We start from the raw sequence: 14712 nt of genomic DNA, 5'->3' as shown, positions 1-14712 counted from the left end.
CTCTTTCCAGATCATAGAGAGCTCCTGAGCAGACACCACACATTGGCACATGATGTGAAAGCATGAGGCTGTGTCATCGCTAAGGCAAAAGTTGCTTTTAAGGTAGGCTTCTTGAACACTGGCTCCCTTTCCTTCCTCTGTACTTGAGCCACTTCGGAGTTGCCAGATATTTTACTGTTACTTTTTTCCTATGCGCATGCCTTAAGGATTTCTCCTTGCATACCGTCTACGGTTATTTATGTCCTGCCATGTTTTTAACCATACGATTTTATAGACCTGGTATATGCTTGATCATATTGCAGAACTAAAATAATTCAGCATGGTTATGCATGATTGAAAATCTTCTTTCTCTCAGTCTGAACTGTAACAGCTACTGGCAACAGTTGATAGAGCTTTCCCAGGTACAGAGTGCTGCTGGAGATAACTTAATGATACAATTCCATAGGACATGATACATTGTATAAAGTGGGAAATTTACTTCTTCCATAAAATTGCTTATTCAAATGTAGTCTTGGCAGAAACATACTACATAGTATTCTCCTAAATTAAAGGAAGCAGACATAATAGTGGGTAATAACTGATGTACCTGTTTATTTTCAGGTGTTTCAGTACAGGTGTATGTTCTGCTTTAGAAGAGTTTCAAGACTGACATATAATGTCATTCTGAATTTACAAGAGTTTGTGGAGAGTGAATACTGAGGAAATGGGATTCTCTTTCAGCTGTAATGTAAAATTGAAATACCAGCATGCTTCTTAACATGATCATACTTGCCGATCTCTTAATTTTTATCAGTCTAGTTTCCCCATGCTGCTACAAATGGTTATCTCCTAAAAGTAACTACAGCTAGGCCATTTTTAAATTATGTAAAGCTTTCTTGTAGCAGTGTTCTTTCTGGTTTTACTTTCTCAATCTACCGCTTTTCTTATGCAATGTACAGCTTCTCTTCTTTCTCTGAAAAGGTCTTGGAGCTCCTCCCAGTCCTGGGGTAGCTAGGAGAGAAGTAGAAGGTAACATAACAATTTTTGTCTTCTAGAAACGGATTTCTGTTTTAATACCTGAGTAATATTATTGCCCCTGTGATACTAAAGGTGGTTTTGTGAAGGTATTTATTGTGTAGGATCTTTCTTCTTTGATTTTACATGGTTTTCAGACAGCCAAGTTGCTTCCTGCTTTTCAGTGATGGTGTGAGTTACTATAGAAGGCAGTCTTCGTTTATGACAGACTGCAGTAATCAAGAGGACTGTTTTCAAGGCTGACTCTCAGAGGAAGCTGTAGCTGACTGATTGCTAGAGTAAATACTATACCTGCAACTACATCAGGAATTTTGGAAACCTAATGTTTCATAAAGAGCTACATATGTTCATATATTTTGGGGAGAGAAAGTTCCATTTCAGTAATTTTGCTTATAATTTAATATTTTGTCTCTTCCTAAAGAGCACAGTGTAGATATTTTGATTCTGATACCTAAATGAATGTGACATGCAAGAAAAATGCTTCTCATAAATGTATTATTCTATTTGGAGTATGTGTGTATAGCGCTGAATGGATCCTGCTTTAGTCATGCCAGCGGAGTCATGCTTTTGGGTTTCTTCCTATCCCCTCAGGAATGTGTCCCTTTGCATCAAACATAGGTGTAGTAATAAAAGTCCTGATACAGTCACAGCCAAGATATCCTCCAGTTTACTACACATCATTTTGGCTATATTGCTGGTTCATTTTGCTAAATTAGCAAAATCAGTATACGCATGGAATAGTTCAGGTCGGAAAGGACCTCCAATGGTTATCTAGTCCAACCTCCTGCTCAAAGTGGGGTGAACTGGCACCAGAGTACAAGTTGCATTACTGAGAACTGTACCCAGAAACCTGTTCTAACCGATTCTAAGAAAGCAGGGTTGTCTGACAACTGGAAGCTGATTTGATAAACAAAGTGTCTTATGTATCCCAGAGTACTCCTTCCAGTTACTGTAAGTGACATGGTGATTTTACCTTCCTGGGAAATAGGCAACAGAAACACAAGCCAGAATCCTAAACCTCTTTGCCTGTTAGAAATTGTGCACTTGTCTGAGGTAAAGGTAATTTTTTCCTATCTTGCGCTTCACAACTTGAATGTTGCATACAAGGTTGTCATTAGCATCAGCATGTAATTGTTGAGGTTGGTGCTGTAATATATTTATTCCGTAAACAAAGAGAGTAGGTTCAGGAACTTTGGTGTAGACCCTGTAGATTGCTGAATCGTATATGATTAGAGATGTACTCTTCTGATGGCATGATTTTTTGAATCAGCATGTTACATAAGTTCTTTTTGTTTTAAAGACTGCTGTTAGAATATTTGCAGAATACACTACAAAAGAAAACAAGTACTTCTAGCACGATTGAGAACACAGGGTACCTGTACAAGTGGGTGTCTTTAGCTTGCAACAAATAGGAGGTGATTTGACTTAATTTCTAATTAGAAAGGTCAAATTACTTCATGTGTGCCATGGGATAACAGTGTGCTAGAGTAACAGCTTAGCTGATGGATAGGCTTTAATATGTAACAACTTTAAAAAAATCACTAATGTCTTTTTGCTCCCATTTCCATTAGTGATAATGTACCATTGCCGTGTAATACCTGTTTGTAGTTTATCTAACAAAGATAATCTAATTTTTTTTTCCATGCTTCAAAGCGCAAAAAAGTCCTGGAACACAAAGAAAAGATAACCTAGGTAATACAGATCCATACTTTGTACTAATTAAAATACAGAAATGAGTTAGTTTTTGAAATATGTTCTAAGTCAGCGATCTCTAATGTCTCTTCTAGTTCGTAATCAACCTCCACCTTCAGCTGGAATTTCAAGTGGAGGAACTGCTGGATATAGTACAACCAGACCGGTAGGTATTCTGTCTTAAAATAATTTTCCTCCTGAGTTTTCACAGTTCATTATGCTGGCAGTGGGTTTTTGTAAGTCAGAAGTAAGAAAACTGCAAAACTGACTAGTCATTTTACAGCTTCTGTGAGTTAATTCCCTCGGCAATTCTTGTATATTGACTCAAAATACTCCAGAATATATATATACTGGGCAAGACTTTATTGTTTTGTACTCTGTGCAGTCACTTCATAGGCTCCCAAATAATACCACATTTTACGTCCACTTTCAAATAACTGCAAAGTGCAAAGTTATTCTTTGTATTCTGTGTTCCTGTTGACTACGTTGCTGATTTGGTATGATAAAATGCATTCTATTCTGCACCGAAATGTATATCCTCATGGCAGTTAATTGTTTGCAGGCAGTTAATATTTTATATAGGCAGTCGCTGTATTGTTATGTAGCTGATTACTTGTTGGAATGGAATTTTATACCTTGTTTTAAAAATTAATTTTGATTAAGGTCTTTATGAAACATGCTACAATTTCATCAAAACATTCAACAAACGTTAGTCCTGCATTTTGTTATTTTATTTGTGGAACTGAAGTGAAGGAAGAATTTATGGGCACTTGAATGCTTCACTACAAGCAAGACACCAAGAGATGGAAGACATCTGCCTTATTTATTTTAATAGCAAATAGGAGCCTTATGTTAGACAAGGAAATAGTGTTTTAATAGTAATAGGAATTCTTAAAGAATTATTAGGAAATTGTATTGTTTGTTGTTAATTCTTTAGACTTTGCAGCATATTTCAGAGAGAATTTTTGCAGCATGAAGGACTTCTCTTTGTGTAGCTACATCAACCAAACTATTTGTGCTTCCTTTGTTCCCCGTTGTGGAAGTTCTAGGCTTTTTGACTTGGATCCTACCTCTTTATACCCAGACATTTTATAGTCTAAAAAGCAGCAAATATTGGCTCATTCCTACCAGTTTTGTGGTCACTGGAGAATTTAGGTTTCCTTCTCCAAGGCATTTTGCTCTTCTCATTGGGATAATATTAAGGATGACCGTGATGGTGAGAGAGAAGCCATTAAAGTAAAGGTGCAGCTGACTGTAAGAGTTTAAGGTAAATCCATATACTTTTTTTGTAAAAGGCTGTAGACTCCTTTTCCAGCTTTGAAATGATCAGGAAACAAAAGGAGGTGGCTGGCTATGCAGAGGCATCAGTTACTGTAGAGCTTAAAATAGTACCTTACTTGCATTGCTGTTTCTGTTTTACTCTTCTACAGTATTGAAACCACTGAAAAGTACTGTTGAAAGCCACCCGTGAAATCACTTTTCACTCATTAATTTTTCTCAAAGAGATTGATTCTCACAGCAAACAAGTCTTCATCTCTGGACTTTGAGATATTACTACAATGTTACCACTCCCAGAAATGTAAAACACTCTCTTCTAAAATTTGGATAAAGAAAACCTGGTATATGCAGGGAAGGATGTATTTATTTATCACCATATGACTCACTTCTTTTAAAAAAAGTTTTTATATTGTGGAAACAGCACAGAATTTGCCATTTGTAAATCAATTTAATTAGAAAATCTGGCGTACGGAAGAGATTCCACCAGTATCTTGAAACTGGCATAAGTGCAGGAATTTTTGTTCATATTATCAAGACAGGAACAAAGTGGTTTTGTTCTCATGTGCTGTTGAAGCTGGACTACAGTTAGAGCTGCTTGCCAGTTTCCAGAAAAAGCCAGCAATTGCCAGTGTCATTTGATAAGACAAAACTGACTCCATCTCTTCCTTTGCAGATGTTGAGACTTTCTTTTAAAATAAAATTAAAAAAACAAGCCAAACAAACCAACCAAAAACCACAACAAAGCAATCAAACAAATGTAATAGTAGGTCTGAAAAAACGTCTTCTAAGATTTGCTTGGCTTTTCAAGCCTCAGCTCAGCCCTTGTTTGGATTTCCAAACTGCCATTGCCACGCTCCTCTTGGTCAGGTTGGTTTTAAGGCAGCCTCCCAGTGGAAGAATTTCAGGACCAGGGACAGTGGCTGCAGCGGGCACCACTTCCTGAGTCCTTTTAGACTTCCTTTATGCTTCTTTTCTGTTCCTTTTTGGTGTTTCTGCTTTTGAATTTGCAGGGGAGTTTTTAAGTGCATTTTGCCTTTTAATCTAATCATCCTTCTGCCTGCTTTCAGAATATTCAAAGAGATGACAAAACGCATCTTGGCAGTTATAGGGGAGAGAGATATTTCAGAGGTTAGGTGGTTTCAAATGTTTAGAAAGTTGTTAAAAGGACTCAGCCAAGCATAATGAATCAGATGTTATACAAAGTCTTCAAAGCAGAGTACCTACATCTAGTGAAAATAAGATCAAGGTTGATAGTTGTTTTGTAGCAGTGAAGTTTCTTTTCTTGTTTTAAAATCTTGTTTGTATAGAACTGTGTAACAGTGCTCTGAAAACCATTTCTAGGACATCCACTCTTACTTAGATTTTGTCTGAGTACACTAAGTACACAAAATATTAGAGAAAGCAAAACTTGCAAACTATCTTGCCTTGTGATCTTTTTTTTCTGAAATGTAGCATTTTTATTCTAACGCTTTACATTCAGCTTTCAAGTGTGGTGTTTGTAATTCACTTGGCTATCTGGAATAGTTGAATTTTTAGTTTTGTTTTATGAGAGCAGTTCTGTTCCCAGTATATTAATTTCTATTCCAACAAGTTTTGGAAGGCTCCAGCCTTCAGATGAGGCAGAATGTATGTTTCATTAATACTGTTTGCTGAGGAACAGCAATAACCATGTTACAAATAGCAAATATAAATTTCAGAGGGAAAAAAATAACCATGGGTCTTCTATGCATATCTTGGATTTTTACTACATAAAATTGACTGTAGTTTGTAAATGCCGGGCTATAATTAGAGCCTAAAGGGTAGATGCTGTCTACAGTCTGCATTGACGTTAGGTTATCAAAGTATTCTTCTGAGATCTCCAAATAAAGTAGTTGTTGTTGTTTGTTTTTGTTGCTTACAACAACTCACAGACTTAGGTAAAACTAACTTATTAATACTAACAAAATAATAACTGTTTCTAACATGGTTGCACAGGTGAACGTTTATATCAAGTTGAAGACTGTAAAAATCCTTTGCTTTGAATTGAACCCTCGTAATGTTTTGAAAATAAACTCTTTGCTTTTATATGTGCATAAAAAATTAGTTTGGCGGTTGTTACCAAAGAATTTATTTTTCACAGAATTCTGATTATCCTGAATCATTTAGCAGTAGGTGAATCTGGATCCAAAGTAGAACTAAAATAGTTTCTTTTTTACCAATTATGTCAGACTGTCCCACCTCGAGCTGGAGTTATTAGTGCACCACAAAGCCATGTCCGTCCCTCTGGTGCAAGACCAGCACCTGAAACTCAGACCAAGCCAGCTGAACCACCAAGGGGTAAGTTTGCTTTGGAGGTTAGATATAAATGTCACTATTCTGTCAAGAAGTACTGTCTTTGATTTGAATGCTTTGTTTTTAATAGATTTCTTTGTTTTTCACTAGAAATTAAGATTCTTGATTGTAGTAACATTTGGCAGTTAATCATCCCCAAGTATTGTAAACTTTTATCAGACAGCAGTCAGATGAGAACTAGACCCACAGATTTCATGTTATCAAGAGAAACTTTTATCAGATTGCTGTGTTTTGGTCTGAGCACATTGGTGTGTCCTATCATGTGTGTTGATCACTAGACCATTCTATGTACTGTTTTTTCTGTAATCATAACATTTGGAGTAGTGTTTATGTTTGACTGTTAAAGCCACTTCCTAAACTTAAAGTTTTTTTTTTAAATTGGATTAATATCAAAATATGCTTTTTACAGTAGTGGCTTCCAAAATACTTTTAAATACAACTGAAGTACATTTAAGAATGACATGGTTTCTAGTTCTCTATTTTGTATCTGTAGTAATAACTTTTAACAGAGACTATGCTGAGCTTTTGATAATTTCTAACCTAGTTGCCATGAACATCTGTAAGCAGCTAGAGGTGTCTTACAGCCTCTTCTTCTGCAGTTCTGCCTGGTGTTTCCACAGCCACATGCTCTCGTTCATGCCATTATTAAGATTTCTACTGCAATTCTTTACAATGGGAAACACTGCAAATATACTTGCAGGCTCGCCATTGCTTCCCGAACCACTAAAGCCTCAGGCTGCTGGACCTGCTCAGGCCACCACTCAGCCAATGCCTGTGCTAAGGATGCAGGAGCCTCTCATACCTGTGGCATCGCATCCGTCTCAGACGAGTGCCCCACAAAGTCTGGAACCCCCACAACCACCTCCTCGTAGCCGATCATCTCACAGTTTGCCTTCTGAATCTGCTTCTTCACAGCAGCAAGTAAGTGGAAAAAAAACCCTCTTGTATACATGTTTTTCATGATATAAATTAACACAGCTTGTAATGAGCGCTGCAGATTTGTGAGAAACTCCTAAAGCAAACAACAAACAAAAATTAAATGTCCAAAGATTGAATTCAGAAATCATCAGGTTCTAGCAGGCTAATACTTAATTGCTTATGTGTTGTCCGTCAACAACATCTTAAATGCTAAACAATTAACTTAAGATTCCTTATGACAGAACTACAAGTTATGGACAGCTTGTTCTCAAAATTATATTGTCATTTGACAACTTTGTATGGAAAAATACTTAATTTTATAATGACACATGCATGACAACTAGCTAACACATGTTTTGATTATAAAGTAGACTTGATAGATTGCATGGTGTGGTGCTTTATGTTGATGATAATTCATTGCAAGAAGATGATACTGATAGATACTTAACAGAAATATATTTCTCCCCATTCCACAGTGTCAGATTAAAATATATAAACATACCAAAATAATCTGAAAATTTAATACAGTAACATTAATACTCTGTCCTGTGGGACCATTTACAGTAATTTTCAAAAAAACACCAACTTTTTCTAGGAAAAGCCATAGTTTCTTACTACTGTTTGAAAAATGCAGAAGATATTCAGTGTTGTTTCTATATACATAGGGCTAAACTTCTTCACTAAAGGCCAGTGATGTTAGTTTTTACTGTATCAAGTGTTACACCGGAGAATACACTACTTGAATAAAAACACAAATTTATTGAAGCTGATGGATTTGTGCCTGCTTCTTTCCAAGAGAAAATTTGTGGGTTTGTTTTCTGATTTTCAGGGTTTTTTAAATATAAACTCAGCTGTGGATATTTATGACTACATAAGTTTCCATCAGTATTTTAGGTTTTACCTTATCTCTATATCCGAAGTCCGCTTTCACTAAAGTAGTTAGTTAATACCTATTTTGTACTACAATGAAGCAGCCAAATTAAGTTTTCAGTAAGCTGATTTTCAATTCTAATTGAAAAAATCTTTAAATGTTCTTCCTTTCTATCTACTGAACCTCTGTCTCTGCCTGTAAACTATTTTTTTAATTTTGGAAACTTAGGCCAAAAAAAAAAAAGAGGATGTTTTTGAATAGACAGGTAGAATATCAGGACTTCTTGTAGTTTGTTAGAAGGTATGAGATGTTGCCAGTAAAGAACATTCATGGAGGTATAAGGTACTTGAGAAAGTACCGTTTTTGTGAATAGAAGCAGATTGCATTGTGTCACTTTTTGAAGCCTCATACCTAGATGTGGTTTTACCACTGATCATTTTGTGAAAGCAGGGCAAGCAGTTCTTTCAAAATTATTCTGAAAATTACATTTCTCCATGTGTACACGCAGCAATCAAAAATATGCTTAGGAACACTGTAGACAGGTTTTTGAGCTGTGTAATGCTGGGGCTGTATTGTTAACGGTATCCAAACGAGATAGTTTAAGACTAGTTCAGGGAGCTATCATTTTCTCCGCAATCAGATGTCTTTGATTAACACAGGCTGTGCAGTCAGAAGGAAGATCCATTTGGAGCTTCATTTCTTGCCTCCAGCTTAGGTTTATTTATTTCCATATTTTTTTGTTATTTTCCTTTTTTAGTTCAGTTAAATGATGCGTATTTCATTTCTCAATTATTATTTGTAAATATGAAGTTTTCTGAGAACAGGCTTTTAAATTTTCTGACAGGTAGTGGATTCCAAGTCCCTCCTTTGATTCAAAGTTTGATTGTGACGCTCAAGATCTAAAGCTTTCCTTATAAAAATAACTGCTTATATACAGAGTGAATATTCAGGACATCACATTACCAAGCAATACATTAAAAAAGAAAAGTAGTTATTGTAAATAGATTTTATTTATTGTAAATTAAGGAGATTTTGGGTTTTGATTGAATGAGAAGGCTTACTTTTTTTTCAGCTTGAAAAACTACTACTGCAATGAGTGATTATACCAACAGTTTCCACAATGAGGGCTATAGTGATTTTTCATGGTAATAGATGGTTGGAATTAAACCATCAATAGTCAAATTCTTATAATCAGTCTTTAAAAAAAAAAAAAGCACAGTCAGCTGCACAGTGAATGTATATATGGAAATAAAGTTAGAATTGACCTGAGCTGGTTTTTTTTGACTGTTAATGATAGAGCTTGTAAGTCCTAGAATAGAATACAACAGAAATTTAAAATTTCATATAGTATGTAATAAATATTTTTTGTCTTTATTTGTATCTCAAAAAAAAGGCTTTTTGAAAACTTAAAGTATTTTAACATGAGGTTGTTTTGTTACTTGGATTTTCTTCCTAATTTTCTTTCCTTTGATGTCTGTTTCTCTTTCACAAGCAGGAGCAACCATCAGGGTAACAGGTATCTGACTATTTACCAATCTTGTATGTGGTCTCCATCTATTCAAACAGAAAAGATGTATGAATCTTGTTTTCATACATCTGCAGTCTCATCCATGTTAAAAATCACCTGTCCGCATTAATGAATTGACTGTCATACCATAGTTTGCTTTTTCCTTTTGCAATGCAATTAAAATTGATATTGTTAACTGTATTTATTAGCACCATAGAAAATAATTTGCTTCATCATCTTTTATGAAACAATTGGAACCTCACGTATGTTGCTTAGTCACTGCCAAATCTCCTGGTCTCAGTCTATTTGGAAAAAAATGAGTAGGTTTTTGAGTTAACATTTCTCTTCAATACAGATAGATACTGATGAAATCGCACTGCCTAAGTTTTTTTCAAAATAAAACCCACTCACATTTCACAAAGAACAGAGCACTGCTACTACCCAAAGTAAAATACACTGTTTGTTACAATTTTAAAAGCATTTGGTTCAAGATTTATTTAGAGCAAATTTTTACTTACAGTAAAGAGCAATTGAGATTCATAGGTCCTTTGGGATCTTCTACTTTTTGATTCTTTGGCTAATGAACACAGGACTTAACCAGCTGGTACCAAGCTGCATTTGACTTTCTACAGTTCAGTTTTTCTCATTTCCTCCCTCAATTACCTGATGCCTTTGGTTTAATATTATTTTCCAAAACGCTTTATACATATAGAGGTACCAATGTTGAACTACTCTATTTATGGCTTGGTAACCTTTGGCCTCATCTATTTGAGAAACTTGCAGATGTAGTAGTACCAGGGATGCATGTAACTGGTACTGTGTCAGAAAACCCAAATCAACCAAACAAAAACCAAACACTGGAGCAAATGTATTGCTGCCAGCATACTTCATGTCTCCTGTCAGCCAGTTCAAGCTGCAACTGCAGTTTTAAAAAAAATATTGTTATGCTGGATCCATTGGGAAAAATTTAGAATATTCTTATTATTCCTGAGAATCTTTAAAGCCTGCAGGCTAATTTTGCATAGCTGCTTAGGCAGTGGATATGTGGAGAAATGCTTCAAACTATTCACAATAAATGCAGTAAACCCAGGATGTTTAAAGATTGAGGTTAGGCTATACTGTTTTAGTTGATAGTTTTAGCTAACATCCTAGTTCAACAAAACATTACTTAACAATTAGTTTATGCAAAATAGCCAAAGTATTTGGATGCATTAAGGTGATGTGTTAAAATAACAAATTTGTGAAATTTGAATTCTCAGAAGCTGTTTTAACTGAATGCAAAGAATTAAGCTTAAGTTAATAAGGGGAAGCTCCAGACTCTGTTCTGTCAATGGGATGATTTGAACAAAAGGTAGATATTCTGCCCTTTTGGACAGTTGTTAAAAGATGTAAAAGTTAAGTTGTTCCTTGAAGAAATTTATACGAACAGGAATATTTTGTTTTTAAAAGATGAGAAGTTCTGTGGAGAAAACTCTTGTCTTCTCCATTTGACATTATTCTAAACAATGATAACTTGCCATTTTAAAATATTACAAACAGACTGTACCTTTAAATGTCAAGAAGCACTGGAGATGCCTACAGATGCGTATGTCTACATAGAAATGTCTGAAGTGCATATACTAATCACACTAATTTTTCCTTTCATTGTAATGCTTAAATATTGCTTGTAACATCAACGTTATAAACTCTCAAATGATGAAACCTAGAGCTTTTTATTTTAGGTTTGTGCTGGGTTATCACTTGTTTAGAATACAGCATAATTTCCCAAGTTTCTTAAAGATTTCCTTAGACAATGCCCACCGGTGCTTTTGGCTAGGATTCTGAGCTGCATGAAGTAGATTTAAGCTGCATCAACCAACAAGGGGGAAAATTGTGTTTAATGACTAGCAGGCTTTTCTTCAGTGAAGGGATTAAGGGTTATTTTTGTCCAGAAAAGGAGCAATCATTCTCCTACAAGTGCATTGTGCAAGTTATAACCAAACTATATTGAGGTTTCAGTTGTTCCCAAGAGCTTCTTTTCCTCTCATGGAAGAGCGAGAAATGGGGAGTTATTACTAACCTCAGAACAGCCAGCCACGTGATTACTAAGCACCTTGTTTTCTTTCCAGATTAAAACAAATGGAACGTGCGGCACTAAACTTGAAACACAGTTAAACAGTGATCCTTTCGAAGATTTGTCATTTAAGCTGCTTGTGTCAAAGATGCAGACGTCTGTTCGAACATCACCTGTTCCGACTTCAAACCAAAAGGAGTTGATACAGTTGCCTTCAGCAACACCAAGAAATGCTGATATTCTGAATACTGTAAATTGCATGCCACCAATGCCTCCTATTCCGACCTTTAGCGCATCCCAGGAACATAAGCGCAGCTCTCCAAATCCATTTATTACTGGACTGAACTGCACAAATCCATTCACTGAAAGAACTCCTAATGCTGGAAACCCATTTAGAACGGAAACACAAAAGGCAGAAGTAACTTCACATTTACTAGAAGGACATGCTGCTTGCAATCCTTTCCCTTCTCTAAATCCCCCCAGCTGTAATACAAGCACACCTGTATTTTCCACCGATGCACAGGAAAACACTTTTTGCTTGCGAAGTAAATCTCTTGTGGTAAAAAATGTACAGCCAAAAGGATGGGTAACATTTGATGATGATGATGAGAATTTCAACGTAAAGCTAAAGCCATCTAAAAGTGTTCCAGATTTTAAGCAAACCAGTTCCAGGAAGTCAGCTGGATCTCCAGATTTGCTGGGCACCAAACAAAATACTTTTCTTGGTTCAGACTTTAACTTTGATAATGACTGGAGTAAAAGTTCTACTAATTGCTTCTATACAATGCCAGCAAGAAGACCACCTGCACCTCCTATACCATCAAGAATAACCAGCAACAGATCCCCCGCTGATCCTTTCACACCTTTGGCACCTAAGGTGTTACCAACACAAGATTTTACAGAAAGATAGATGTTCAAAAATATAAGAGGTTATATATGTTGCTTACATTTATCCAGTAGAATGATTGGGCATTTGAGATTATTCTGTGTGCAATAATTAATTGTCAAATGCACTGAAACTTATCTCTGCTCATAAACAGCCACTATTGTTCGTGTGTAAATTTTGAATATGTATATATGGTAGAGCACAAAAAGTTGTCTGAAATTTATTAAAGTCCTGATGTAACAGTATTTGAATAGAGAGAGAAAAGAAGGATGAGCTACTAATCTCATTAACATCTTGGAAAGAGGTTTTGCTAGGGAGCTCTCTCATTTCTGTTCCCCTTTGTGGAATTTCAAAAACAAGAGGCTCCCTGCTGGTAGCCTCCCCACTTCCTTTTTATTGTTTTGTTAATTGCTATTTATAAGTATTTACCAAAGAGCTGCCAAAGTTTATTGAGATTTGAATGTTGACAAGTATTGTTTAGAAGCTGTTTAATTTATAACAGAGGCTATGGATATTTGTAAGGCTTAGAGTTGAATTTGAGGCACAATGAAAATAGTTTAATTTCAAAATACAAACAAAACTTTGCATATTAATATATTCAATATTTGACTTTTAATTTTCTGTGTCAGTACATTTCAGCTATTAAATCTTATTGTGACATACACTCACTAGCATTACTTCAGAATAATTGTTCCATATCACCCATTCTTTCATTACTATTTTAAAGATACTTTTTTCCCCACAAATTGGAAACAACTGATGCAGCAAGTTTTCCCTCAACCTCTGGGAAAAAAAAATCCCCTTGGCTTTTGAGATACGAAGCAGTCTTTCCCAGCTGCAGACAATATATTGGAGGTGGCTTTTCCCACTCTCCTCTTTTGCACAGTAGAAGGGCTTTCTTGTCCTACAGAAGGACCAGAGTGAGGGAGTCAGCAGCCACATTACAACACTGAGAGAGGAGAAAAGTCATCTCCTGTGCTGGGGCTGTCAGCAATGCATCCTCCCCTGCTGTATTTTTAAAATCTTCCCTTCAGAGAAAACAGGAGAACAGTAATTCTCTGAGCTGAACAATGTCATTCTGTCACTTCTGCAGTAAATAACAACTCTTCCTTATCCAGAGACAGTGATGGCCCCCTGTGCGGTGCTGCTTTGAGGCTAGTGAAGGCTAAGTCGCAGTTTTACATATTATCTTACAAAGCCACAATTCCGTGCGCTTTTATAATTTTTCTAAAGCTCAAGTGATGTCACATAAAATATGATACGTCATTATCTGAAGGCAATTTAAAATAACTGATTTCTTTAGCATACATATATTGTATGCTACACAGCCCTGCAGCTCTCCTTATGATTCACAGGGTCTTAGGACACAACTTAGGTACGCAGCCATGTATTTTAATCTAAAGCTGAACGTGTCACAATGGTGTCATCTCTTGGGGGACTGCAACTACATGCCTACACGCATTGGCTTGCTTACCAACAAAACTGCACCGGTCTTGCAAAACTGGGAACTGAAACACCACATACTAGCATTATATTTATAGTAGCAAAATATACAATGACAGTACTTTTTATTTACAAAAAAAAAAAATCAAATGCTATCAAAACTTTAAAATAATCCACTCTTCCTTTAAACAGTATATCATTTGCCATGAGCTGCAGTTGGATAGAGGAGTGACGATAATGAGTTTTCTATAGTGCTTTTTTCTGTTCAGGTCATTAACCAGTACTTGTACATTTTAAACAGCAGTGGTACTATTACTCTTTGTGCTTCGGTATGTGAACTACCTTGTTTTAAAATGTTGCTATAAACATCTGTGTGATCGGTGTTTTGCTATATTCTTACATTAGCAAAAGAACTTTTGGGGGGAGACTTTTTGCTAGTGGGAGTTACGTGGTAAATATGTTCTTTGTTGAGTATTTAACTGCAGTGATTAAAAGCTACTGTCTAAACCGTACCCGGCAGAGGGCGGCTCCGCTCCTGACAGGCTGACAGAGACTGACGGCAAAGCGCTGCAACGATCGCACGGAGCGCTCCGAAAAACACCAGTGTGTGTGTATGTGTATACCGCTGACCGCTGTAACGTGTCTTACCGGGAGTAACTCCTAGCAGAAGCTCTGAAAACCACTCGGAACGGAGATGAGAAGCGCTCCGCGCGTTTTCA

At 36.2% G+C, this 14712-nt stretch overlaps 1 protein-coding gene across 1 annotated transcript in view; it reads left to right on the top strand.

Moving 5' to 3' along the window:
* Positions 1 to 12574, top strand: part of SYNJ1 (synaptojanin 1) — a gene marked incomplete at its 5' end in the record, with an annotated part of 46068 nt that extends 33494 nt beyond the window's left edge. The window contains 6 exons of the mRNA XM_009874928.1: positions 961 to 1008; positions 2668 to 2706; positions 2802 to 2872; positions 6192 to 6300; positions 7016 to 7236; positions 11720 to 12574. Of these exons, the coding sequence (XP_009873230.1) occupies positions 961 to 1008; positions 2668 to 2706; positions 2802 to 2872; positions 6192 to 6300; positions 7016 to 7236; positions 11720 to 12574 (1343 nt within the window). The remainder of the gene's footprint in view (positions 1 to 960; positions 1009 to 2667; positions 2707 to 2801; positions 2873 to 6191; positions 6301 to 7015; positions 7237 to 11719) is intronic.
* Between the last annotated feature and the right edge of the window lie 2138 nt (positions 12575 to 14712).

Source organism: Apaloderma vittatum, unplaced genomic scaffold, assembly GCF_000703405.1.
Source record: "Apaloderma vittatum isolate BGI_N311 unplaced genomic scaffold, ASM70340v1 scaffold34718, whole genome shotgun sequence".
In the NCBI taxonomy this organism is placed as follows: Eukaryota; Metazoa; Chordata; class Aves; order Trogoniformes; family Trogonidae; genus Apaloderma; species Apaloderma vittatum.
The sequence above is the reverse complement of the archived record's forward strand: the minus strand, read 5'-3'. Positions and strand labels throughout refer to the sequence as shown.